The sequence below is a fragment of the Pan troglodytes genome, chromosome 10, assembly GCF_028858775.2.
Source record: "Pan troglodytes isolate AG18354 chromosome 10, NHGRI_mPanTro3-v2.0_pri, whole genome shotgun sequence".
NCBI lineage: Eukaryota > Metazoa > Chordata > Mammalia > Primates > Hominidae > Pan > Pan troglodytes.
Window position 1 is genome coordinate 47,141,753 of NC_072408.2, and position 27,757 is coordinate 47,169,509.

The following is a 27,757-nucleotide window of genomic DNA, read 5'->3' on the forward strand; positions in this document are numbered from 1 at the left end:
GCTTAACACTGGGTCTCTAGGAGTTTAAAAAAATATCTCAAGCTAGTCCATGTTCAGTCTCCAGCACTTAGTCAATTGCCCTATAAGTATTTCTACCAGTTGCTGGTTCCAGTAGTAGCTTTTCCTCCAACTAAGTCATGATTCTGTGTTCCACCTATTTTGAGTCCAAATGTTTCTCCAGATTTTGGGGTGAAGGTTGGCCCTGGAACCTTGATTCTCTGAAGGGTCTAAGAAGGGTTGTTAAGTTTCAGTTTGTTTGGCTTTTTCCTTCTTGTGAAAATGGGAGTGATGACTTCCAAGCTCTTTACCTGTCAGACTGGAAACTGGAACGCCCTATCTATTTTATCTGTCTGGAGAAAATAATATGTGATGGTGTGTGCCTCTTTTCCCAATTTTATGATCAGTGATGTCATATGGGCATATTGAAATCAGGCATGGTGGGAGGATTTATATCACAGAAATTGGCAAATGTTACAAAGCTTGATTTATTCATTTAGTTGATTGTCTGAACTTAAGGAAGTGATAGAGAAAATGTTAATAATTCAGATTAAGTTTTAAAGCCTGTATCATGTCTGGCTGGGCGTGGTCGCTTACGCCTGTAATCCCTGCACTTTGGGAGGCTGAGGTGGTTGGATCCCCTGAGGCCAGGAATTCAAGACCACCCTGGGCAACATGGTGAAACCCCATCTCTACTAAAAATACAAAAATTGGCCAGGTGTGTTGGTGTAGGCCTGTAATCCCAGCTACTCAGAAGGCTGAGGCAGGAGAATTGCTTGAGTCTGGGAGGTGAGGTTGCAGGGAACCGAGATTGTGCCACTGCACTGCAGCCTGGGTGACAAAGTGAGAGTCTGTCTCAGAAAAAAAAAAAAAGTATGTCATGTCTAAAGCCATTACATTGTTACATTGTTGCTAGCACAAAAATTTGACATATTGTTCCAGTATTTAAAAGCTATTATCTAATTGGATGTGGTGGCATGTGCCTGTTGTCCTAGATATTTGGCAGGCTGAGGTGGGAGGACCACTTGAGCCTAGGAGTTTGAATCCAGCCTGGGCAACATAGCAAGATCCCATCTCTAAAAACAAAAAGAGGGGCGCACATCCTTAGGACCTTCTGAAGCTGTTTCACAGAAAAAATAAAAATTTAAAAATAATAAAAACAAAACTTGAGCCAGGTGCGGTGGCTCACACCTGTAATCCAGCACTTTGGGAGGCTGAGGTGGGTGGATCACCTGAGGTCGGGAGTTTGAGACCAGACTGACCAACATGTAGAAACCCTGTCTCTACTAAAAATACAAAATTAGCTGAGCATGGTGGCACATGCCTGTAATCCCAGCTACTCAGGAGGCTGAGGCAGGATAATTGCTTGAACCCAGGAGGTCAAGGTTGCAGTGAGCCAAGATCACACCATTGCACTCCAGCCTGCACAACAAGAGTGAAACTCCATCCAAAAAACAAAACAAAACAAAACAAAACAAAAAAACAGACAAACCCAAAACACCATGAAATATGGTAGAATCCTATACCCAGAACAAGACTAGTCTCTAGTAAATAGGAGGAGTAGCCCTATAGGTATGGCTTATAAGAAATGGAGTAATATTTACATTTTTTAAAAAAGGAAAATTCCTCTGGTTTAAGATTTTGTCAATTATTCTTTAAGAGTAATGTATCTAAAGGTTAATGTATGCCCTAAAGAGTGGCATACTTAACCAAGATAGCAGACTGAATATGGAGTCATTAATCCAAGAGATTAAGTGGAGAACCAAGCACAGGTCAGAAAATTAGACAACAGGAATCTGGAATAAATGATCTTGGCTATTGATATGGTTTGGTTCTATGTCCCCACCCAAATCTCATCTTGAATTGTAACTCCCACAATTCCCACATGTCGTGGGAGGAACCTGGTGGGAGGTGATCGAATTATGGGGCAAGTCTTTCCTGCACTGTTATCATGATAGTTAATGAGTCTCACGAGATCTGATTGTTTTTAAAAAATGGGAGTTTGCCTGCACAAGCTCTCTCTTTGCCTGCCACCATCCACTTAAGATGTGACTTGCTCCTCCTTGCCTTCAGCCATGTGGAATTCTGAGTTCTCCATTAAACCTCTTTCCTTTGTAAATTGCCCAGTCTTGGGTGTGTCTTTATCAGCAGTGTGAAAATGGACTAATACAGTAAATTGGTACCAGGAGTGGGGTGTTGCTGAAAAGATACCCAAAAATGTGGAAGTGACTTTGGAACTGGGTAACAGGCAGAAGTTGAAACAGTTTAGAGGGCTCAGAAGAAGAGAGGAAAATGTGGGAAATTTTCAAACTTCCTAGAGACTTGTTGAATGGCTTTGACCAAAAGCCTCATAGTGATATAGACAATAAGGTCCAGGCTGAGGTGGTATCAGATGGATATGAGGAACTTGTCGGGAACTGGAGCAAAGGTGACTCTTGTTATATTTTAGCAAACAGACTGGCAGCATTTTGCCCATCCTAGAGATTTGTAGAATTTTGAACTTGAGAGAGATGATTTAGGGTGTCTGGCAGAAGAAATTTCTAACCAGCAAAGCATTCAAGAGGTGACTTGGGTGCTGTTAAAAGCATTCAGTTTTATAAGGGAAGCAGAACATAAATGTTTGAAAAATTTGCAGCCTGACGTGATAGAAAAGAAAAACCCATTTTCTGAGGAAATCTGCATAACTAAAGAGAAGCTGAATGTTAATACCCAAGACAATGGGGAAAATGTCTCCAGGGCATGTCAGAGGCCTTCATGGCAGCCCCTCCCATCACAGGCCCAGAGGTCTAGGAGAAAATGGCTTTGTGGGCCAGGCCCGGGGTCCCCATGTGTGCTGTGTGCCGCCTAGGGAGTTGGTGCCCTGCATCCCAGCCACTCCAGCCATGGCTGAAAGTGGCCAACACAGAGCTTGGGCTGTGATTTCAGAGGTGCAAGCCCCAAGCCTTGGCAGCTTCCACATGGTGTTGAGCCTGTGAGTGCACAGAAGTCAGGAATTGGGCTTTGGGAACCTCCGCCTAGATTTCAGAAGATGTATGGAAACATCTGGATGCCCAGGCAGAAGTTTGTTGCAGGGGCAGGGCACTCATGGAGAATCTCTGCTAGGGCAGTGTGGAAGAGAAATGTGGGGTTGGAGCCCCCACACAGAATCCCTACTGGGCCACTGCCTCATGGAGCTGTGAGAAGAGGGCCATGGTCCTCCAGATCCCAGAATGGTAGCTCCATTGACAGCTTGCACCATTTACCTGGAAAAGCCACAAACAGTCAATGCCAGCCTGGAAAGGGAGATAGGAGGGAGGCTGTACCCTGCAAAGCCACAGGGGCAGAGATGCCCAAGACCATGGGAACCCACCTCTTGGATCAGTGTGACCTGGATGTGAGACAGGGAGTCAAAGGAGATCATCTTGGAGTTTTAAGATTCGACTGCCCTGCTGGATTTCGGACTTGCATGGGGCCTGTAGCCCCTTTGTTTTGGCCAATTTCTCCCATTTGGCATGGTTGTATTTACCCAATGCCTGTACCGCCATTGTATCTATGAAGTAACTAACTTGCTTTTGATTTTACAGGCTCATAGGTGGAAGGAACTTGCTTGTCTCGGATGAGACTTTGGACTGTGGACTTCTGAGTTAATGCTGAAATGAGTTGAGACTTTGGGGGACTGTGGGGAAGGCATGACTGTATTTTGAAATGTGAGGACATGAGATTTGGGAGGGGCTGGGGGTGGAATGATATGGTTTGGCACTGTGTCCCTACCCAAATCTCATCTTGAATTGCAACTCCCACAATTTCCACATATGGTAGGAGGAACCCGGTGGGAGGTGATTGAATTATGGGGGTGGGTCTTTCCTGTACTGTTCTCATGATAGTGAATGAGTCTCATGAGATCTGATGGTTTTAAAAAAATGGGAGTTTGCCTGCACGAGCTCTCTGTTTGCCTGCTGTCATCCATATAAGATGTCACTTGCTCCTCCTTGCCTTCCGCCATGATTGTGAGGCTTCCCCAGCCACGTGGAACTGTGAGTTCTCCATTAAACTTCTTTCCTTTGTAAATTGCCCAGTCTTGGGTATGTCTTTATCAGCAGCGTGAAAACGGACTAATACAGGTGTTTAAAAGATAACATACATGACTACATAACTGAAAAAGTGCTTATTCTACTAAAAAATCTATTTTGTAAGTGCTTATTCTCTTAATAGTAAAGAGTCTGTGAGGGAAGAAATTTGAAATCCCAAGTTCTTTTACTTTATAACTAGAAGTAAGTCATTTAAATCTTCCTGAACCTCAATTTCTCCAGGGTAAAATGGAGCTAATACTAACTACAGGCAGTATATGGCAGAGGTGACCTGAATGGAAATACTTCTGAGAATGAATGACAATCAAGCATAGTAAGATCACCCATGCCTAGAAATGACAAAACCCAAAATATTATCAAAGCAAGATGAAGGATTCTAATATTATCCAAATCTATCTAAAATTACCCATATTTAATCGAGGTAAACTGAATATGGTTCCAGAAAAGCAGGAATACAGCTTGCGTGAATGGAAAGATCAATGGAATTAGATTTAAGATCTACACTTACTAGTGGTGTAGTGAGGGCAAACTCCCAGAGCCTCAGTTTCTGTATTGTGGGTGTTTTGCACATTTATCTGACAAAGATTTATGGACTATTTACTAGGGCCAGGGCTTTACTAGGTAAGTGCCATACAAAAATGAAGGCATTGCTCTTGCCTTCAATTTCAATACAATGTAACAAATATTATAACAATAAGGGCTACTGAATATTTTCTAAGTACTAGGTACTATTATAAATACTTTTTACTCATTAAATCTTTACTCCCTTTCACGATCTAAAACATAGGTATTATCACAGAAAAGAGGCATAGAGAAGTTAACTATCTTGCCCAGCACCAAACAGTTATCAGAGGCTGGAGCTGGGATATATCTTTTTTTTTTTTTTTTGAGAAGGAGTCTCGCAATGTTGCCCAGGCTGGAGTGCAGTGGCGCGATTTCGGCCCACTGCAACTTCTGCCTCCCGGGTTCAAATGATTCTCCTGCCTCAGCCTCCCAAGTAGCTGGGAGTACAGGCGTGCACCACCACGCCTGGCTAATTTTTGTATTTTCAGTAGAGATGAGGTTTCACCATGTTGGCCAGGCTGGTCTCGAACTCCTGACTTCAGGTGATCCACCCACCTTGGCCTCCCAAAGTGCTGGGATTATAGGCGTAAGCCACCGCGCCCGGCAAAGGAGCTGGGAAATATCTTGACAGAGGGCAAGAACTTGCTAATCTGTGCAAGTGAGGGGTAGTGGTGGAGGCTTTCCACACTCAAGGGGCAGTTTTAGTTCACCCATTCGCAAACGTACTTAAAAATTACCTCTTAGAGTTGTGCTGAATAAATGAAACAGTATATTTAAGTCAGTATTGTGCCCGGGACATGTAAGCTCTTAATTAATGTTATTAATTTCATTTTATTCCTTTAAGTTGGATCACTGGCGAACAACGTGAGAATGTTTTCATGCCTTTGGCTACACATTAAAGCTACCTCTCCAAATGGGTTGTCGCATTTTACATTGCTACCAACAATGTAACAGCCTTCTAGTTGCTTTATGCTCCGATATACGAAAGAGCCCCACCATTTGATTCTGTTTTTCAGTTTCTGACAGCCTCACCTACTTTCTCTTTCAAGTTCATCTGCCACATTTTTACTTATTTTATTTTATTTTTTTGAGACGGAGTCTCGCTTTCTCACCCAGGCTGGAGGCTGGGGTGCAGTGGCGTGATCTCGGCTCACTGCGACCTCCGCCTCCCGGGTTCAAGCGATTCTCCTGCCTCAGCTTCCCGAGTATCTGGGACTACAGGCGCGCGCCACCACGCCGGCTAATTTTGTATTTTTAGTAGAGACGGGGGTTTCACCATATTGGCCAGGCTGGTCTCGAACTCCTGACCTCGTGATCCGCCCGCTCCGGGCTCCCAAAGTGCTGGGATTACAGGCGTGAACCACCGCGCCCGGCCCATCTGCCCCATTTTACATCACCACTGCCGTCACAAACAAAGTTCTCGTAAGAACCGCCAAGCGGCGCGTGGGCGGCCGCCTCATCCCACTACAATTGCGGCCTCGCAGCCTGACCCGGGGCGCCAACGCTCAATCCGGTTCTCGCGGGAAGATACACGGTTTTTAAGCGAGAACTTCTAACCCCACTCCACCGCCCAACGGTCACGTGACGCGCCTGCGTCCTCGCCTCAAGGTTTTTTCTGGTCGCATATTGGCTGTTAACCCGGCTACGGGGTGTAGCGAGGTGCATTCCGGAAGTAGGTCCTTTGACTTTTGCTTCCTCTACGGAGGCAAGTAACAACCCGGCGGTCGACGCTTAGCGGAAGTTCGTCAAGTCGCAGTTGCCCCCGCACAGCGGATGTGGGTCGCCTCTTAGGTGACGCTGGGAAGTGCCTGCAGCCTTCGCCGCTGCCTTCTGGTTGAAGCACTATGGAGGGAGAGAGGAAGAACAACAAACGGTGGTATTTCACTCGAGAACAGCTGGAAAATAGCCCATCCCGTCGTTTTGGCGTGGACCCAGATAAAGAACTTTCTTATCGCCAGCAGGCGGCCAATCTGCTTCAGGACATGGGGCAGCGTCTTAACGTGTATCCTTGTGGCCTAGGCCTTCGGCCTTGGAGTTGGTCCCGCCATGCTCTGGCGTCCAGGTCTCAGGCTCTTGGGGGGGACGAAAGTGGGGAAGAAGGTGGGCAGAAGCTGGATGTCTAGTTGGGAGAGCCCACGATGGGGCGGGCTGAAACTCAGTTCGCGCTAGGGAAGCGAGGCAGAGTTGATTTCCCGCTCGCTCACCCGTGCCGCCAACCTTGCTGGGAATTCGTATCCTTCCCGGCTTTGTGTTTTAACCAGCCCTTCCAACTCTGTCTTCATTGTGTTCTGATCTGCTCTGGTGACGTTAAGATTCCCATTTTCCGCTGTGCCCTAGGGGTCTAGGTCTGGCAGAGGTTTCTCTGTTGACGGCTGCCTCCCAAACCTAGTGTGTAAATTTCGAGAAATTCAGTACCTGAAAGTGTTATAAAGGGTGGACTAGAATTAATGCCTCAGCCTTGGTCCAAAATCCATTCCTCATCTACTAGTTGTTTAAGTGACCTCTCAAATTTTTGGCCGTCTTGTCTATAAAATGGGATAATACCTCTTGTGTTTGATTCTGTGTCCAGCACAGTGCTTTGCATTCAGATGCTCAATTAGTAGCTACTGTTTTATAGAATTTCAGAGGAAAGATGTTAGTTTACGTTTGTAGGGGATACCCACGAATCTAATGTTTTAAATAGTTTACAAAATACTGGGTCCTTAAGTTACTTAGAGTGATGGTATGTATTTCATTTTCTATTTCAAAAATGAGGTAGCGGCTGGGTGCGGTGGCTCACGCCTGTAATCTCTGCGCTTTGGGAGGCCGAGGCGGGTGGATCACCTGAGGTCAGGAGTTCGAGACCAGCCTGGCCAACATGATTAAACCCCTGTCTCTACTAAAAATACAAAAAATTACCCCGGCGTAGTGGCGGGCAGCTGTAATCCCAGCTAGTCAGGAGGCCGATGCAGGAAAATCGCTTGAACCCGGGAGGCGGAGGTTGAGTTAGCCGAGATGGCGCCACTGCACTCCAGCTTGGGCAACAATAGTGAAACTCCGTCTCAGAAAAAAAAAATTTAAAAAAAAAATGAGGTAACCTCTCCCACATATTTTTGTTTGTCAGGAAATACACTTATTTTGTGGTGGAGAAAACTAGTATAGTTTTAAATTTCTTTCCACTCTGCGTGTGAAAATTTTCTTGGGTGCAGCTTCTATTTAAATGTGTGGCTGACAGTAATGTGTATATCTTAAGGGTGTGTTCATCTCAAAATGGGTGTCTGTTTTATCGCCAGTTTGTTTCCTGCTGATGTCCAAGTTTGTTTCCTAAGCATCCTGTCAGTATGGAGTTAAATCTTTTTGTTCGAAATTCTATTTCAGTGTATCCTTAAAATGCTTTCCTTTTTGTATGTGTGTTGTCATTAAGGTTGTCAGCCAGGCGCGGTGGCTCGCGCCTGTAATACCAGCACTTTCGGAGGCCAAGGCAGGTCGATCAGTTGAGGCCAGGAGTTCAAAACCAGCCTGGCCAACATGGTGAAACCATGTCTCTACTAAAAATACAAAAAGTAGCCAGGTCTGTTGGTGGGCGCCTGTAATCTCAGCTACTGGGGAAGCTGAGGCAGGAGAATCGCTTGAATTTGGGAGGTAGAGGTTTCAGTGGGCCAAGATGGTGCCACTGCACTCCAGTGTGGGCGACAGAGTGTGAGCCACCGCGCCTGGCCGCCTTATATAGTTTTAAAAAAAATCTGTCTAGATTCATACATCCTGAGATGTTTGTTTATTCATTCAGTACATTTATATTAAATATTTGTTATGTGTAAGGCATTATGCTAAGTGTCAATTGGCGATTAATAATTTGGTGAAAGAAAACAGACATATTCTTTGATTTGGAGAGATAAGTATGATTTTCATTTAGTAGTATATACTTGCTTGGCCATTTCATCCTTTTGGGAGGGAGGGAGAGGTTATCTTTTCCAGAATTATACCTGCCTGTTTTTGGATCTTAACTTGAACACTTCAGCTCACAATTGACTATCAACACTGCTATAGTATACATGCATCGATTCTACATGATTCAGTCCTTCACACAGTTCCCTGGAAATGTAAGTATAATTTTTTTATATGATATAATCCTTTTGTGATTGATTCCACCTACCTATTCCATTTGTGGTTGGTCTTTGCTACTGAACTGTAACTTGAACTTTAGAATTTAGGGTTGATCACTTCCATTATGTGCTGTGTTGCTGTTCTGAATCCAGCTTTTCAGTTTTCCTGTTAAGTGTCTACTTGTCTAGTGGATTTAGTACATCCATGACGATTCTCTAAAGAAGTAGATTAGGCCGGGTGCAGTGGCTCACAACTGTAATCCCAGCACTTTGAGAGACTGAGATGGGAGGATCACTTGAGCCCAGGAGTTCAAAACCAGCCTGGGCAACATAATGAGACCTCATTTCTACAAAATATCAAAAACAAAAACAAAAAGCAAGTAGCTGGGTGTTGTGGTATGCATCTGTGGTCTCAGCTACTCCAGAAGCTGGCAAGAGGATTGCTTGAACTCAGGGAGTTGAGGATGCAGTGAGCCAAGATTGAGTCGCTTCACTCCAGCCTGGGCATCAGAGTGAGACCCTGTCTTCAAAAAAACCCCCAAAAAACAGATTATCAGACATCTAAAGTCAACATTTTGGGGTTGGAGGAGTAACATTAAAGGGGAAATCATGTGGAATTTAGGTATAGCTTTCTTTTTCTTGCTGGAGTAGGGAGACAGGCAGGGTCTTGCCCTGTTGTCCATGGTGGAATGCAGTGATTTGATTATGGCTCATTGCAGCCTTAACCTTCTGGGCTCAAGCAGTCCTCCTGCCGTAGCCTCCCAAGTAACTGGGACCACAGGCCTGCCAACATATCTGGTAATTAAAAAAATTTTTTTTGTGAAGATGGGGTCTCCCTTTGTTGCCCAGCCTGGTCTCAAACTCGAGGGTTCAAGGGATCCTTCTGCCTCCGCCTTCTAAAATGTTGGGATTACAGGCATGAGCCACCATTCCTGGCATTAATTTTGAAGTAGTTTATAAAAATAAAATATGGTCACAGCAAAAGAAGTAAATGTAAGTTACTTAGATTTTCCAAAAGCCTTTGATAAAATTCCAGTCAGCAGTTGGAGGGGAAAGCATATTATGTAATAATAACTGGGAAGATGACTTTTAAGAACATGAAAAATAGGCTATGCATGGTGGCTCATTCTTATGTATAATCACAGCACCTTGGGAGGTTCAGGTGGGAGGACTGATTGAGCCCAGGAGTTGGAGACCAGCCTGGGCAACACGGTGAGACCCCGTTTCTACAAAAAAAAAAAAAAAAGGTAAAAAAAATTTTACAAAGAACAGGAAGAATAAAATTATACTAATAAAGAAATTTTTTTTTTCGTACAGAATTATAAATAGTGATCTTTTCAGTGTAGCTATTTGAAATGGTCCTATTTAACATTATTATAAATGACTTGGAATTGAATGCATAGTGATATCCCAGTTCTAGGAAGGACTGTATTTACTTAATAAAACGCCAAGGTAATAGGGATAAACTTGATGAGTACTTCATATGGATTGATTTTTTTTTTTTTTTTTTTTTTTTTTGAGATGGAGTTTCGCTCTTGTTGCCCAGGATGGAGTGCAATGGCACGATCTTGGCTTGTTGCAACCTCCGCCTCGCAGATTCAAGCAATCCTCTTTCCTTAGCCCCCCAAGTAGCTGGGATTACATGCATGTGCCACCACACCTGGCTAATTTTTGTATTTTTAGTAGAGACGAGGTTTCACCACGTTGGCCAGGCTGGTTTTGAACTCCTGACCTCAGGTGATCTGCCCGCCTCAGCCTCCCAAAGTGTTGGGATTACAGGTGTGAGCCACCGCACCGGCTGTATACTTCAAATGGATTTGTGAGTCGAGTATTTCACTGCTTTTTTTTTTTTTTTTTTTTAAGAAAAAGGTTATCCTGCTGGGCACGGTGGCTTAAGCCTATAATCCCACAACTTTAGGAGGCTGAGGCGGGCGGATCACCTGAGGTCGGGAGTTTGAGACCAACATGGAGAAACCCCATCTCTACTAATACAAAAATTAGCCAGGCGTGGTGTTTCATGCCTGTAATCCCAGCTACTCAGGAGGCTGAGGAAATCACTTGAACTGGGGAGGCCGAGGTTGTGGTGAGCCGAGATCGCTATTGCACTTCAGCCTAGGCAACAAGAGCGAAACTCCGTCTCAAAAAGAAAAAGGTTATGCCTTTGAGGATGCTTATTTCGTATCCTTAGAATGGTGGGTTTTCAGATTTATTATTACTTTTTTAATGCTGTAGAAAGAGAGTTTATGAAGCTAGACATAGCTCCTGAAATGTAAGAAACTGGCAGAAACAGTATTGGGAGTAACTGCACAGGAAACTTTTTGGATTTGTGAATTAAGATTTTTGTGGGCCAGGTGCCGTGGCTCAACACCTGTAATCCCAGCACTTTGGGAGGCCGAGATGGGCGGATCACGAGGTCAGCAGATCAAGACCATCCTGGCTAACATGGTGAAACCCTGTCTCTACTAAAAATACAAAAAAAATTAGCCGGGCATGGCGGTGGGCGCCTGTAGTCCCAGCTACTTGGGAGGCTGAGACAGGAGAATGGCATGAACCCAGGAGGTGGAGCTTGCAGTGAGCCAAGATCGTGCCACTGCACTCCAGCCTGGGCGACAGAATGAGACTCTGTCTCAAAACAAAAAGAAAAAGATTTTTGCTGATGGTCCACCCAGGTTGGCTTTCTTCTGCCCTTAGCCCCTGTACCTCTAGTCATGCCCTGGAGCCTTGCTCTGGCTCTGATTGCAAGGAGTATACCCTTCTTATTAAAAGAGAGAGAAGCCTGTTAGCATTTAACGAGGCTATCTGATAGCACCAGAATAGAAGGTAGTGAGTAGTTAAAAAGTGAAATTTGAAGAGGAAATTCCTAGCCGTTTTGCCAGTTCTGAAGGTTTTCTATAATTCTTCCCTTTTATTATGATAAAGACGAAATTTGGGGTGAAGTAAATCTCAAATCAAAAAAAAATCTCAAATCAGTTTGTCCACTCTTCATGTATAGGTTAATATATATTTTCCCCTCCTTTTAACTTTTATTTATTTATATATTTATTTATTTATTTTTGAGATGGAGTCTCACTCTGTCACCCAGGCTGGAATGCAATGGCGCCATCTCAGCTCACTGCAACCTCCACCTCCCAGGTTCAAGCGATTCTCCTGTCTCAACCTCCCAAGTAGCTGGGACTACAGGCACCCGCCACCACACCCAGCTAATTTTTGTGTTTTTAGTATAGACAGGGTTTCACTATGTTGGCCAGGCTTGGCTTCAACTGTTGACCTTATGATCTGCCCGCCTCATCCTTCCAGAGTGCTGGGATTACAGGTGTGAGCCACCGCGCCCAGCCTTATCTTTTAAGTTATATCTTTTTTTATTTTTTTGAGACCTGGAATCTCTCTCTTTCCCCCAGGCTGGAGTGCAGTGGTTGCGCGATCTCAGCTCACTGCAACCTCTGCCTCCTGGGTTCCAGCAATTCTCCTGTCTCAGCCTCCCGAGTAGCTGGGATTACAGGCGCTTGCCACCACACCCAGCTGATTTTTGTATTTTTAGTAGAGACGGGGTTTCACCATCTTGGCCAGCCTGGTCTTGAATTCCTGACCTCACGATCCACCCGCCTCGGCCTACCAAGTGCTGGAATTACAGCCATGAGCCACTGTGCCAGGCCATATCTTTTTATTTCTTATCTGTTAAGCTTAACAAGGACAGAGATTCCCTTTTCTGTATATTCTCTAAAGCAGTTTCAGTAAACTTATTGAATGAATGGATGATCTGGTAGTTATCCAATATAGAGATATTCTTTCAAACATTTTTATATATATTTATTTTTTAGAGACGGGAGATCTCGCTCTGTTGCCCAGGCTGGTCTCAAACTCCTGGCCTCAAGCTGTCTTCCCACCTCAGGCTCCCAAAGTGCTGGGATTGCAGGCATGGGCCACTGCACCTGGCTAGTATAGGGATATTCTTTTGGATGTCATGACCGTTTTCAAAATCCACTGATTAATTTGAAGTTGTTGATCCTTTTTAGAGGATTGATTTTAGGCACATTTTGGAATCAACAGATTCCAGATTTAATATCACCTTTTAACATGCTAATTCTAAGTTTAGCTGTGATGAATCCAAATTTAAATGTGAGAGGACTTAATACATTAAGTGTGGCCTAATAATCAATGTGGCATTGATATGTTATATATCCTGTCAAGTCCTCAGGCATTTTTGTATGTGTGTGTGTGTTTTTCTTATTACAAAGGTATTAGAGGCTGGGCGTGGTGACTCAGGCCTGTAATCCTAGCACTTTGGGAGGCCGAGTTGGGTGGATCATTTGAGGTCAGGAGTTCGAAACCATCCTGGCCAACATGGTGAAACCCCGTCTCTATTAAAAACACAAAAATCAGCCGGGCATGATGGCGTGCACCTGTAGTCCCAGCTACTCACTTGGGAGGCTGAGGCAGAATTGCTTGAACCCGGGAGGTGGAGGTTGCAGTGAGCTGAGATCGTGCCGTTGCACTCCAGCTTGGGTGACAGAGTGAGACTCCATCTCAGAAAAAAAAAAAAAGAAGAAACCCAAAGATATTATAATAAATTCCCATGGTAAAAATTAAGACAGTACAGAAATGTATGTGGAAAGTGAAAACTACTCTGTAATCCCACCCAGAGATAACCATTGATAAATGTTTGGTTTATAGTGACCCAGACATTTTTCTGTGCACATAAACTAGCATTGATGTATTTTTATTTAAAAAATCATATCTTCCTATGCTACTGTTGCACAGCTTGCCTTTATCTTGTAACAGTATGTATCGGACATCTTTCCATACTTCCATTTATTATTTTTTGGATTTCTTATTTTAATTTGCCACATGGTATTTGTGTAGTTACTGTAGTTTATTTAACCAGCTTTTTATTGATAGCTATTTGGGTTGTTGTTCTAGTTTATTATATTGTACATTATGTTTCATGGGATTATATTGTACATTATGTTTCATGGGATAGTCTTGTACATATATAGTGCACTTATATAAGCATTTTAATACAAGTTCCTATAGGTGGAATTGCTGTGCCCAGAGTGTACAATGTATAAAAATTTTTGTAGTGTCAGTTTGCCCTACTGAAAGATTATACATTGTTTCCAGCACTGTAGGTGAGGGTCCTTTTCTTTCCACCCTAACAAACAACAAATATTCATTACCTCAAGAAACATTTATCTAGTTCTTTGTTTTTGAAACGGAGTCCCCTCTGTTGCCCAGGAGTGCAGTGGTGCCATAATTTAGTTTAGTTTTATTTTGGTTTTATTAGTTTATGCCATACTTTTAGTTTCTAATAGGCTTAAAACCGTAGTCTTTGACTTGTCCTTTTCCCCTTTGTTCAGTTAGTTATAGTCCCCGCCAACCCCAAGGTAGGTTTTTACTCTGTCACCTAGGCTAGGCTGGAGTGCAGTGGTACAATCATAGCTCACTGCAGCCTCCATGTCCTGGGCTCAAGTGATCCTTCCACCTTACCAAGACTACAGTGCCACTATGCCCAGTGAATTTTCCTTTTGATTTTTTGTAGAGATGAGGTCTTGCTATGTTGCTCAGGCTTGAGCTCAAGGGATCCTCCTGCCTTGGCCTCCCAAAGTGCTAGGATTATAGGCAAGAGTCTGCACCCAGCCTATAAAGTCTTGCTAATTTTATAATGTTACCATTTTTTTCCTCTCCTTATAAATATATACTTTTTAAATTATCAAAAAATTGGAAGGGGACGGACAGGAAATAAAGAGATAATCCTGTTAACATTTTAGAGTATATCCCATTAGAATTTTTTCTTTGTATGCAAGTACATGTACATATATTTAGTGCAGCCCTATTAGTTTTATGAAGTGATGCCTGTGTTTCTTTTTTCCTTTATTTCTACTGCTAGTGTCTAAACTTTTTTTTTTTTTTTTTCTTTTTTTGAGACAGAGTCTCGCTCTGTGGCCCAGGTTGGAGTGCAATGGCGTGATCTTGGCTCACTGCAACCCCCACCTCCTGGGTTCAAGCGATTCTCCTGCCTCAGCCTCCCAAGTAGCTGGGACCAAAGGCATGCGCCACTACTCCTGGCTAATTTTTGTATTTTTAGTAGATATGGGGTTTTACCACGTTGTCCAGGCTGTTCTTGAACTCCTGACCTCAGGTGATCTGCCTGCCTCGGCCTCCCAAAGTGCTGGGATTACAGGCGTGAGCCACCACGCCCGGCCTACTCTAAACTTTTTAAAATTCTTTTTTCTATATTTTAAAATAATTTTTAAAAAACAGAGATAGGGTCTCACCGTGTTGCGCAGGCTGATCTTGAACTTTGGGCTCAAGTGATTCTCCTGCTTTGGCCTCCCAAAGTGCTCTAAACTTTATGTCCTAATGCCTAAATTATTATTTAAGTTAACTTTTATTTTATTTTTTGAGACAGTATTGCTCTGTTGCCCAGGCTGGAGTACAGTGGCATGATCTTGGCTCACTTCAACCCCTGCCTCCTGGGTTCAGGCAATTCTCCCGAGTAGGTGGGACTACCCTACTACAAGACTCCTGAGTGGTGGTGTGTGCCACCACGCCCGGCTAATTTTTGTGTTTTTAGTAGCGATGGGGTTTCACCATGTTGGCCGGGCTGGTTTTGAATTCCTGACTTCAAGTGATCCGCTACCTCGGCCTCCCAAAGTGCTGGGATTACAGGCGTGAGCCACAACACCCAGCCTGAATTAACTTTTAATGTATCCCATCCTTTTCTCCTAGTTTTACCTACCACCAGATTACTCCTTCTAAATATTACTTTGTTTTAAAAATTTATTTTTATTAATTATCATGGGTACATAGTAGTTATATACATTTATCATAAACATTTCTTAAACTATATTTTTCAAAATCTTTAGTGTCACTCTTGTTAAGAATCTTGGCTGGGTGAGGTGACTCACACCTGTAATCCTAGGACTTTGGGAGGCAGAGACAGGAGAATTACTTGAGCCCAGGAGTTTGAGCAGCCTGGACAATGTAGGGAGACCCCATCTCTATTAAAAATAAAAATAAATTAACTGGGTGTGGTGGCGTGTGCCCGTGATCCCAGCTACTTGGAAGGCTGAGATGGGAATATCTCCTGAGCCCAGGAGTTTGAGTGGAACTGTGATTTTGACGCCACTGCACTGCAGCTGGGTGACAGAGTGAGATGCTGTCTCAAAAAAAAAAAGAAAAAAGAAAAAAAATCTAGTGTTCCACATCCGATTATCTAATGTATTTAACTACTCAGTTTAGTATTGAAAATGTGCTTTACGCCTAGATCACCATACCTTTGTTCATATCCATTTTTCTCTGATCCTGTTTTGTTTATCCTAAAGTCTGAGGAATATATGTATAGTATGCTTCATATTCATCTGAAACAAATGTGAAGGAAAAGAATCACTATGTTTACTTAAAACCGTTTTTTCTGTATGTGTATGGAGATGGAGTCTCTCTCACTATGTTGCCCAGGCTGGTCTCGGACTCCTGGGCTCAAGTGATCCCCCGCCTCTGCTTCCCAAAGTGCTGAGATTATAGGCTGGAACCACTGTGTCTGGCCTAAAAAAATTTTGTTTTAAATTATTTTTGTCTCCTATGGTCTTGTCTGAAATGAATACTATGAGTTGAATTTGTGGAGAAAAACTTACTCTAGAAAAGTATAGCATAGGTGACATCAGGGTTACAAATAAGTATTAGAATATCAGTTCTAGTCAGTAAAATGAAATATATATTTAAATTCTGTAAAATTATTTATGTATTTCTTTGACTCCTGGTGAAATACAGCTCTTAGCATTACTATCTTTGAGTCACTGAAATGTTCTTAATATTCAAGAAAAGTTCTATTTCCTGAAGTTTCCAAGATCACCAGGCTACATTTATGTCATATTGCTCTAATCTTTTATAAAGTTTGTTATCTACTTTTATATTGACTTCAATTTTTCCCTCTTAATGCTTTCTATAAATAATGTCTTGCATATAATGCCATGCTTTGTATTTTTGAAAGGTTTGATATGTATAAGTAATTGAGATATAATTCACGTACAATGAAATTCGTTTGTTTAAATTATATAGTTCACTGGTTTTTAGTATATGCACAAAATTGTGCAACCATCAGCACAGTCTAATTGCAGAACATTTACATCACCCCAGAAAACTCCTCACCTATTAGCAGTTATTCCTATACTCCTCTCCCCCCAGCTCCTGGCAACCACTAAACTTTTTCTCTATATGGATTTGCGTATTCTGGACATTTCAGTTTACTCCTTAAAAAATGTATTGAGTGATTTGATACAAACTTAATAAAGAATCTCATTTTAAATAGAAAACTGTCTGCTTACATCTAGTAGCTTCTCCCATAGACAGCTTTTAATGACAGTTTGTCAAAGAATTGGTATTTGGAAGTGGAGATGGATTAATGGGTAGGAGAGGGGAAGATGGTAGAAGCGGCGGGGGGTGGGGAAGGGTAAAGAGGTGACAAAGTTGTGGCAAGCAAATAACTTGATTTGAGACTTAGCTCCTCTTTAGATCTACCTTACTCTATGAATGAGTAAATTGATAATAAATATGATTTATTTTCTCTCCATTCAGTCTGTGGCTCCAGCAGCCTTGTTTCTAGCAGCTAAAGTGGAGGAGCAGCCCAAAAAATTGGAACATGTCATCAAGGTAGCACATACTTGTCTCCATCCTCAGGAATCCCTTCCTGATACTAGAAGTGAGGTAGGAGATTAGTTACACATCTGTTTTTCTTAATTTTTTTCCTTTCTTTTTTTTCCCCTACTCCCAAGCATGCCTGGATCTTTATGTATTTCAATGCAACTTAATTTTATAACTTCGATTTATTGAAGTTTAGATTGGGGTTGTTAAAAGAATATTTTAGTGTTTGTGTTTTTCTTAACAGTAAAAAAATCAGGCCAGGTATGGTGGCTCACCATACCTGTAATCCTAGCACTTTGGGAGGGTAAGGTGGGAGAATCACTTTAGGCCAGAAGTTCAAGACCAACCTGGACAACATAGCAAGACCCTGTCTCTATATTTAAAAAAAAGAAAAAAAAAAAGCCAGATGTGGTGGCTCATGCCTGTAATCCCAGCACTTTGGGAGGCTGAGGCAGGAGAATTGCTTGAGTCCAGTTCGAGACAAGCTCTGGCAACAAAGTAAGACCCCATTTCTACAAAAAAAGAAAAACAACAACAACAACAAAAACAACTGGGCATGCTGGCTCACATCTTTAGTCCCAGCTACTTGGGAGACTGAGGTGGGAGGGTTGCTTGAGCATGGGATGTTGAGGCTGCAGTGAGCCATGATCACACCACTGCAGGCAACAGTGCCAGGACTCTGTCTGAAAAACAAAACACATACATTTTATGGCGAAAGTTTTGTATTTGTTGCAGTAAAATTTGAAAATACAGAAAAATTCAAGAAGAAAATATCTCTCAGATATATTCTAGACCAATGGTCCCAGACCTTTTTTGGCACCTGGGACTGGTTTTATGGGAGACAGTTTTTACATGGACAGGGGGTGGGGTTGGAGATGGTTTTGGGATGATTCAAGCACATTACGTTTATTGTTCACTTTATTTCTATTATTGTTACATTGTTATACATAATGAAATAATTACGTAACTCACCATAATGTAGAATCAGTGGGAGCCCTGAGCGTCTCTTTTTTTTTGAGACGGAATCTTGCTCTTGTCGCCAGGCTGGAGTGCAGTGGCGCAATCTCGGCTCACTGCAACCTCCACCTGCTGGGTTCAAGCGATTCTCCTGCCTCAGCCTCCTAAGTAGCTGGGACTACAGGTGTGCGCCACCACACACAGCTAATTTTTGTATTTTTAGCAGAGACGGGGTTTCACCATGTTAGCCAGAATGGTCTCGATCTCTTGACCTTGTGATCCGCCCGCCTTGGCCTCCCAAAGTGGTGGGATTACAGGCATGAGCCACTGTGCCCGGCCACCTTGAGGTGCTTTTCCTGCAACTAGATGGTCCCATCTGGGGGTGATGGGAGACAGTGACAGATCATCAGGCATTAGATTCTCATAAAGAGCAGCAAATTAGATCCCTTGCATGGGCAGTTCACCACAGGGTTCCAAGTGCTCCTATAAGAATCTAATGCCACTGCTGATCAGACAAGAGGCGGCGCTCAGGTGGCAATATGTATGGTGGGGAGAGGCTATAAATACAGATGAAGCTTCACTCACTCGTACCTGCTGCTCAACTCCTGCTGTGTGGCCTAGTTCATAACAGGCCATGGACCTCCTGTTATATAGACAACTGAAGCACAGGTATACTAATGAACCACTGTTATTTGTGGCTTCTTTTCTAAAAATAGCTATGTGTGCATGTATTTTGTCTCTGGTTTGTTTTCATTTGCTTACTATATCCCAAATATTTTCCCATCTGATGGATTCTCTACTTTTTAAAAATGTCTGGCTAGTATTTAATGATATATATGTGAATGTATGTAGTTTTAACCATTCTCCATTAAGAAGTCTAGATAATTTCTAGCTTTTCATCACTATAAATGTTATGAAAAATATTCTTTTTTTTTTTTTTTGGAGACAGGGTCTCATTCTGTTGCCCTGGCTGGAGTCCAGTAGTGTGATCATGGCTCACCGCGGCCTTGACCTCCCGGGCTCAGTGATCCCCCTGACCTCAGCATCCCGAGTAGCTGGGACTATAGGTGTGCGCCACCATGCCCAGCTAGTTTTTGTAGAGATGGGGTTTCACCATGTTGCCCAGGCTGCTCTCGACCTCCTGAGCTCAAGTAATTCGCCCACCTTGGCCTCCCAAGTGCTGGGATTACAGGCGTGAGCCACTGCACCTGGCTGAAAAATATTATTATACATTTTTGTTATGGATCCTTAAATGAGTAGTTTCACTAGTTTTTTTTTTAACTTTTTTTTCGAGTTGGAGTTTTGCTCTTGTTGCCCAGGATTGAGTGCAACGGTGCAATCTCAGCCAACCGCAACCTCCCCCTCCTGGGTTCAAGCGATTCGCCTGCCTCAGCCTCCCGAGTAGCTGGGATTACAGGCATGTGCCACTACGCCCGGCTAATTTTGTATTTTTAGTTGAGACGGGGTTTCTCCATGTTGGTCAGGCTGGTCTCGAACTCGTTACCTGAGGTTATCCACCTGCCTTAGCCTCCCAAAGTGCTGGGATTATAGGCGTGAGCCACCACGTCCAGCTAGCTTTGTTTTTTTTGAGACAGAATCTCGTTTTGTTGCCCAGGATAGAGTGCAGTGGCAAGATTGTAGCCAGGATGGTCTCGATCTCTTGACCTTGTGATCCGCCCGCCTTGGCCTCCCAAAGTGCTGGGATTACAGGCGTGAGCCACTGCGCCCGGCCACCCTGAGCTTCTTTTCCTGCAACTAGATGGTCCCATCTAGGGGTGATGGGAGACAGTGACAGATCATCAGGCATTAGATTCTCATAAAGAGCAGGTGATCATTTCACCTCAGCCTCCCAAGTTGCTAGGACTATAGCTGCATGCCACCACTCCCAGCTAATTTTTATTTTTTTGTAGAGATAGGGGTCTTACCATGTTGCCCAGGCTGGTCTTGAACTCTTGGCCTTCAAAGAATCCTCCCACACTGGCCTCCCAAAGTGTTAGAATTCCAGGTGTGAGCAACCATGCCTAGCTACATGTTTTTTTTTCTTTTTTTGAGATGGAGTCTCGCTCTGTTGCCCAGGCTGGAGTGCAGTGGTGCGATCTCAGCTCACTGCAACCTCCGCCTCCCGGGTTCAAGAAATTCTCTGCCTCAGCCTCCTGAATAGCTGGGATTACTACCTGCATTCACTCTATGGAACAAGCCAAGGTTCACGCCCACCATCACACCCAGCTAATTTTTTGGTATTTTTAATAGAGACAGGGTTTCACCATATTGGCCAGGCTGATCTTGAACTCCTGACCTTGTGATACACCCGCTTCGGCCTCCCTAAGTGGTGGGATTACTGGCGTGAGCCACCGCACCTGGCCCATTCTTTATTTTTTAACAGTCTAAAAAATCCAGTGTATTTTATGGTTATAGCACGTTTCAATTTAGCTACATTTCAAGTGATGAATGGCTACATGTGGCTAGTGGCTATAGCTTTGGCTGGCACAAAGATCTGAGTGAATTTTCTTATTACCTTTTCCTTTGAACTCTTCTGTTACTTTTTAGAAACCTAGCATGGCCCCAAAGGGGAAGTTCTAATAGGAGCCAAATGTTGGGTATTAAATGCTTACAGTACTGTAGGAAGGTTCTGCAAATGTATTTTGGTGATGTTGAAAAATATATACTTTATGGCCAGGCGCGGTGGCTCATGCCTGTAATCCTAGCAATTTGGGAGGCTGAGGTGGGTGGATCACCTGAGGTCAGGGGTTCAAGACCAGCTTTGCCAATATCGTGAAACCCCGTCTCTACTAAATATACAAAAATTAGCCGGGTGTGGTGGTGGGCTCCTGTAATCCCACCTACTCGGGAGGCTGAGGCAGGAGAACCGCTTGAACCTGGGAGGCAGAGGTTGCAGTGAGGCGAGGTCGCGCCACTGCACTCCAGCCTGAGCAGCAAAGCGAGACTCCCTCTAAAAAAAAAGGCTGGGTGCGGTGGCTCACGCCTGTAATCCCAGCACTTTGGGAGGCCGAGGTGGGCGGATCATCTGAGGTTGGGAGTTTGAGACCAGCCTGATCAACATGGAGAAACCCCGTCTCTACTAAAAATACAAAATTAGCTGGGTGTGGTGGTGCATGCCTGTAATCCCAGCTACTCGGGAGGCTGAGGCAGGAGAATTGTTTGAACCGGGAGGCAGAGGTTGTGGTGAGCCGAGATTGTGCCATTGCACTCCAGCCTGGGCAACAAGAGCGAAACTCCAACTCAAAAAAAAAAAGAAAAAAGAAAAGCAAAAAATACATACTTTTAATTTTCTTATCTCTAAATCACATGAACCATAAAACTTAAATATTAACCTAAAAATGAACCAAATATATGGTGCTTTTTCTGTAGCCATATATAAACTGTTACCTCTCAGCATACTACTTATTTATTTATTTTTTAAAGAAAATGTGTACTGAATGGGCATAAGGGATAAAGATTGTATTTCACAAAAAAATTAGCCGGGCATGGTGTCGCGCGCCTGGAATCTTAGCTACTTGGGAGGCTAAGGCAGGGGAATTGCTTGAACCAGGGAGGTGGAGGTTGCAGTGAGTCGAGATCACACCACTGCACTCCAGCCTGGGTGACAGAGGGAGACTCTGTCTCAAAAAAAAAAAAAAAAAAAAAAGATTGTATTTCAGTTCTTAACTCTACCTCCTAACTCCACTCATGCCTTTTATTGTTTTGGTTTCCCTGGATGGGATTGTTAGAATTGTTTATACTTTATATATTGTGCCTTTGTAGGGAATAATTTCTGTCTTCTCACTTTTAGGCTTATTTGCAACAAGTTCAAGATCTGGTCATTTTAGAAAGCATAATTTTGCAGACTTTAGGTAAGTTTATTTTCCTTTGAAACTTTTTAAAATTATGCAATAAAATGATTTGATTCTAAGTGCTATATAGGAAGAATATTTCTTGGGAAAGTTTTTGTAGTGTCCCTCTGTTTCCAGATGATAGAGGTTGTAGACCTGAGTTTAGCTTTGACCTGTTCCATAGAGTGAATGCAGGTAGTACAGCTGACCTTTGAAACAGCAGCCAGTGGGTTATTATTTTTTTCATTCTAGGGTTCATTATTTGCTTTTTAAGTTTTGGTGATTTTTACCCTCAAAAATTATAAAAACTATCTAAAGAATGTTTTTCCTTCCGTGGATTGTTATGGCCTGTAACAGCATTTGTTTTTAAAATTGGTAACTAGTGTTTAGAACAGCAGAGTGAAAGTGGGGGAACTTAAGCTTTAGTGGTTGCATGGGCAACTCTGATGATATTGTGTTATTATCTGTTATTTTCATCACATAGGCTGCCTTTAGAAGTTTAGAAAATATGAAAATACAGATTTTTTTTTTTTCCTGGTTCTTTTGGGCTATCATTTTTCTTTTCTAGGTAGGGTAAGATTTCATGAGTTGTACGTCAAAGTTATTGGCGTAGACACAATTTTTTGGTACATATATATATATATATATGATGAGTTCTTCAAAGTTTCTCTCTCAAGTTAATTTATTCTAGTTAACTTTTTTCTTTTTCTTTTTTTTTTTTTTTTTTTGAGACGGAGTCTTGCTTTGTCGCCCAGGCTGGAGTGCAGTGGCACAATCTTGGCTCATTGCAACCTCCGCCTCCTGGGTGCACGCCATTCTCCTGCCTCAGCCTCCAGAGTAGCTGGGACTACAGGTGCCCGCCACCACGCCCAGCTAAATTTTTGTATTTTTAGTAGAGATAGGGTTTCACCGTGTTAGCCAGGATGGTCTTGATCTCCTGACCTTGTGATCCGCTCGCCTCGGCCTCCCAAAGTGCTGGGATTACAGGCTTGAGCCACCGCGCCCAGCCTCTAGTTAACTTTTTTCTTAAAATATCTTCAAATTATATTTCATGGGACAATGATATTTTTCTGGTGGAATAAATTTCTATTAATATTTTAATGTGGAAACCAGTAAGGTGTAATTTACAATCAGTTATCCTTTTAGAATAATATGTAAAATGTAAACTTCTTAATAGTTTTTTAACCCATTACTTTTTCTTTTAAGGCTTTGAACTAACAATTGATCACCCACATACTCATGTAGTAAAGTGCACTCAACTTGTTCGAGGTAAGGAATCCCAACTTATGAAGACTATCTCAAGCTGTTTTCCCATTTAGAGGTTGTGGTTTGTGGTGGACAATACATAACAGTTCTGCTTTGGCTAAATTTAAAGGCCTACTTGGCTTAAATCAAAATGAGTTGTTCTGACTTGATGTTTTTTTGTTGGGTTCTTACAAGTAATATTTTTAGATGATCTCTAGTTAAAGAGAGCTAACCTCTTGAGAATGTTTGTCAAAGTTGGGCAGTTTGTGAAGTTATTTAACAGAAATTTTATGAAAGTTGTGAGGAGTGGGTGATCTTATTTTAATTCTGGGGTTGATTAAAGGCCACCTAGAGGATCATATAGAATTTATTTGGACTTTCCATGATATACAATCCCTTGGCAGAACTTTTCTTTTTAATTCTAATTTAACAATATTAGGTATAATTGAATGAAACTCTCTTATTTAGTTTAGTATCAAGAATATCTGAACACTATTGTGCCTTTAAGTGCCTTTTATGATTTTGTAGGCCAAACTGATAATTGGTCTTATTTTACATTTTACTAATATGTGTTTCATGTGAAAATTCCCAAATTTTCCTGAGTTCTTTATATTTGAAAGTATTAAAATGTTATATTGCACAAGGATAAGACTAGAGATGGGTGTATGTTAATATTGAGAAGACTATGTCCTGAGGAAGATAAAAATTTGCTTTGTCACCCAGAACAGTTTGTTTTGGAAGAAGTTAAATTTTTTCATTGTAATATATTACATTATTTGATGATTTGGGGATTAATTAATTAAATCTTAATTTAATTAGGGCTACTTAATTAAAAACTTTTTTTTTTTTTTTTTTTTTGAGACGGAGTTTTGCTCTTGTTGCCCAGGGTGGAGTGCAGTAGCACGATCTCAGCTCACCACAACCTCCGCCTCCCGGGTTCAAGCGATTCTCCTGCCTCAGTCTTCCGAGTAGCTGGGATTACAGGCATGCGCCACCACCCCAGCTAATTTTTTATTTTTAGTAGAGACGGGGTTTCTCCATGTTGGTCAGGCTGGTCTTGAACTCCGGACCTCAGGTGATCCACCCACCTCGGCGTCCCAAAGTGCTGGGATTACAGGCGTGAGCCACCGTGCCCAGCCTTAATTAAAAACTTTCTTAACAGCAAAAGTCACTTTTCCCAAATATGTCAAAGTCTTCTAGATTCTGATCTTGCTTCTAGATCATCTTAGTTCATCCTGTAGTTTAGTGTTTCTCAGTGAATCCTTACATCAGAATCTCTGGGTTACTTGTTAAAAAATGCTTGCACCCTTCTCCAAACATTTAATTAAATTTTAGGGAGCAGGTCCAAGAATTGCATTTAAACAAGTACCTCAGATATGTGGTGTGCAGAATAAAGCTTGAGTACCTAGATCTGGAAGCAGCATAGTTATTAATGTTAAAATTAAAAATCATTAATCTGTCTACTTTGGCAGAATGTAAACGTTAGGTTTACAGGGACCATGTGTGTCTCATTTGCCACTATATTCACAGTACCTTGCAAATATTAAATGCTTACTAAATATTTGTTGAGAATGAATGGAACTAATAACTTTTTTCCTCCCCCACCCCTGACTTTTTATTTTTTTTCTTTAGCAAGCAAGGACTTAGCACAGACTTCTTACTTCATGGCAACCAACAGGTTTATATTTTAATTTTTTTTCTCTTCGATTTTTGGTATAGGACTTTACTTGAGTTTGATACAGTGTGCTATAGATAATTCTCTGGTGAATGTTGATTTTTCTGCACAGTTTTCATGTTGTACTTTAAATTTCCATGGTACTTTTTAATTTTCTAAGGTTATGTAATTATTTAGTACTGATTTTTTTGATAACCTACTCAATTCTGCATGATAGTGACTGAAAATCTAATTTGGAGTATTCTGCAATAATTATATGTGTGTATATATATATATATTTTTAAATTATTATTTTTTTTTTGAGACAGAGTCTTGCTCTGTTGCCCAGGCTGGAGTGCAGTGGCACAATATCAGCTCACTGCAAGCTCCACCTTCCAGGTTTACACCATTTTCCTGCCTCAGCCTCCCGAGTAGCTAGGACTACAGGTACCCGCCACCACGCCCAGCTAATTTTTGTGTTTTTAGTAGAGATGGGGTTTTACCTTGTTAACCAGGATGGTCTCGATCTCCTGACCTCGTGATCTGCCCACCTCAGCCGCCCAAAGTGCTGGGATTACAGGCATATGTGTATATATATATATATATATATATTTTTTTTTTTTTTTTTTTTAAGACAGAGTCTCACTCTGTCTACCAGGCTGGACTGAAGTGGTGCGATCTTGGCTCACTGCAACCTCTGCCTCCCGGGTTCAAGTGATTCTCCGGCCTCAGCCTCTTCACTAAGCTGGGATTATAGACTGGCGCCACCATGCCCGGCTAATTTTTTTGTATTTTCAGTAGAGATGGGGTTTCGCTATGTTGACTAGGCTGGTCTCAAACTCCTGGCCTCAAGTGATCCGCCTGCCTTGGCTTCCCAAAGTGCTGGGATTACAGGTGTAAACCACTGTGCCTGGCCAATAATTATATTTTAAAATATTCCTTTTTCTTCCCCCTCTATCAATCAATGGGCACTTATGGATGTTAAGAGTTTCAGTCTTTTTCCTTCTTCCCTTTTTAAAAAACGTAAATGAGACTGGGCACAGTGGCTCATACCTGTAATCCCAGGCTGAGGCTGGTGGATCACTTGAGGCTAGGAGTTCGAGACCAACCTGGCCAACATGGTGAAACCACATCTTTACTAAAAAATACGAAAATTGGCAGGGCAAGGTGGCACATGCATGTAGTACCAGCTACTCGGGAGGCTGAGGCACGAGAATTGCTTGAACCCAGGAGGCAGAGGGTGCTGTGAGCCGAGATTGCCCCACTGCACTGCAGCCTGGGTGACAGAGAGAGAGACTCTGTCTAAAAAAAAATAAATGATTAGTACATAACTTGTATTACCAAATGACTTGCCCAACATTGTTAGTTAATGGAAACCAATGATATCCCTAGTAACTGTCAGGGCTAAGAAGTTCATTTTTATAGCCTGTTACGAAAAAGTTTTGAAATAAACCAACATATTTATACTTGAGAGAGTAGTTGTCTGTTTATTATTTTAAATAGACCAGAACTATGATTGGTGAGAGACAAATTATTTTTAAGATATTTCCTTAAGTTTTTGATTTACGGATTACACAGACGAAAAAGCTTACAATTTTCCTTAGGATCTGAGCTTAGTCTCAGGATAATAGGTAATAAATATTGACTTAGGCTTGAATACTGGCCCAGAAGTCAATGTTTTAAAGAACTTGAATTCCCAGCCTTTTTCCTTTTTTCCTTTTTTTTTTTTTTTTTTTTTTTTGGCTCTGGTCAATGTGTAGATTAAGTGATGTGTAATTCAAGAGTTTTTAAAATGTTGTTACCTGAACAGGTGGGTTAATAGGAAATTATATTGAGTGCTAGATCAGAGCATTGCGTATTTCTTACCCTTCTTACTCTCCTGTCTATTTTTAAGCCTTTTTTTTTTTTTTTTTAAATAATGGAGAGTTTTAGCTTTGGGCTGAGAATTGAGAGCTCATGACACTCTCTGTTTTCTTCCCTCTGATGTCAGCCTGCATTTGACCACATTTAGCCTGCAGTACACACCTCCTGTGGTGGCCTGTGTCTGCATTCACCTGGCTTGCAAGTGGTCCAATTGGGAGATCCCAGTCTCAACTGACGGGAAGCACTGGTGGGAGTATGTTGACGCCACTGTGACCTTGGAACTTTTAGATGGTAAGTTTTAGAGTAAGGGACCTTGAAAAGCACTTGCTGTTGATCTGTCACATAGCTGGCCAAAGGTGACTTGATTCAGATGAAAATAGTTAGTTAGTAGTTGAGGTTATTCTTGTTTCATTACTTCTGTTTCTCTCAGTCTTTCTTGAATGTTCTGTTTTACTTGTAGAACTGACACATGAGTTTCTACAGATTTTGGAGAAAACTCCCAACAGGCTCAAACGCATTTGGAATTGGAGGGTAAGAATCATTACTGTCAGCTTGTGGAACAAAATCAATTTCTTTTGACTGCACCAGTGAATATACCAGTATTGAATATGTACCCTAGGTTTGGAATTGCCCTTTTTATAGTTACACAGTAATCATGATTTCTACTTCATACCTTGGATACTGTTGTAAAAGTCAGTGTCTCTATGGGATAGCAGGATTTGCTTTTCATTGTGTAACTCCTGTGATATGATCATTTGAGCAGTAACACTGGTTCAGTATTTTCTGTGTGGAAACTGGTAGGGAAAAAACATGGCTTCTCTGAGTTAGAGTATTGGCTTCTGGTAGAGGCAAGATAGAGAA

At 42.1% G+C, this 27,757-nt stretch overlaps 1 protein-coding gene across 11 annotated transcripts in view; it reads left to right on the top strand.

Moving 5' to 3' along the window:
• Positions 1–27,757, top strand: part of CCNT1 (cyclin T1) — a 37,206-nt gene that overhangs the window by 2,486 nt on the left and 6,963 nt on the right. For 3 of the 11 annotated variants that reach the window (XR_010147724.1, XR_010147725.1, XM_063784732.1), the window contains exons 1-7: positions 6,045–6,630; positions 8,626–8,707; positions 17,282–17,410; positions 22,095–22,155; positions 23,341–23,403; positions 25,012–25,057; positions 27,357–27,427. Coding sequence is in view for 5 of the 11 variants with exons in the window: in XM_063784730.1 (XP_063640800.1) it covers positions 6,473–6,630; positions 8,626–8,707; positions 17,282–17,410; positions 22,095–22,155; positions 23,341–23,403; positions 25,012–25,057; positions 27,024–27,187; positions 27,357–27,427 (774 nt within the window). In the remaining 6 variants the exon portion in view is untranslated. 11 annotated transcript variants of the gene reach the window in all.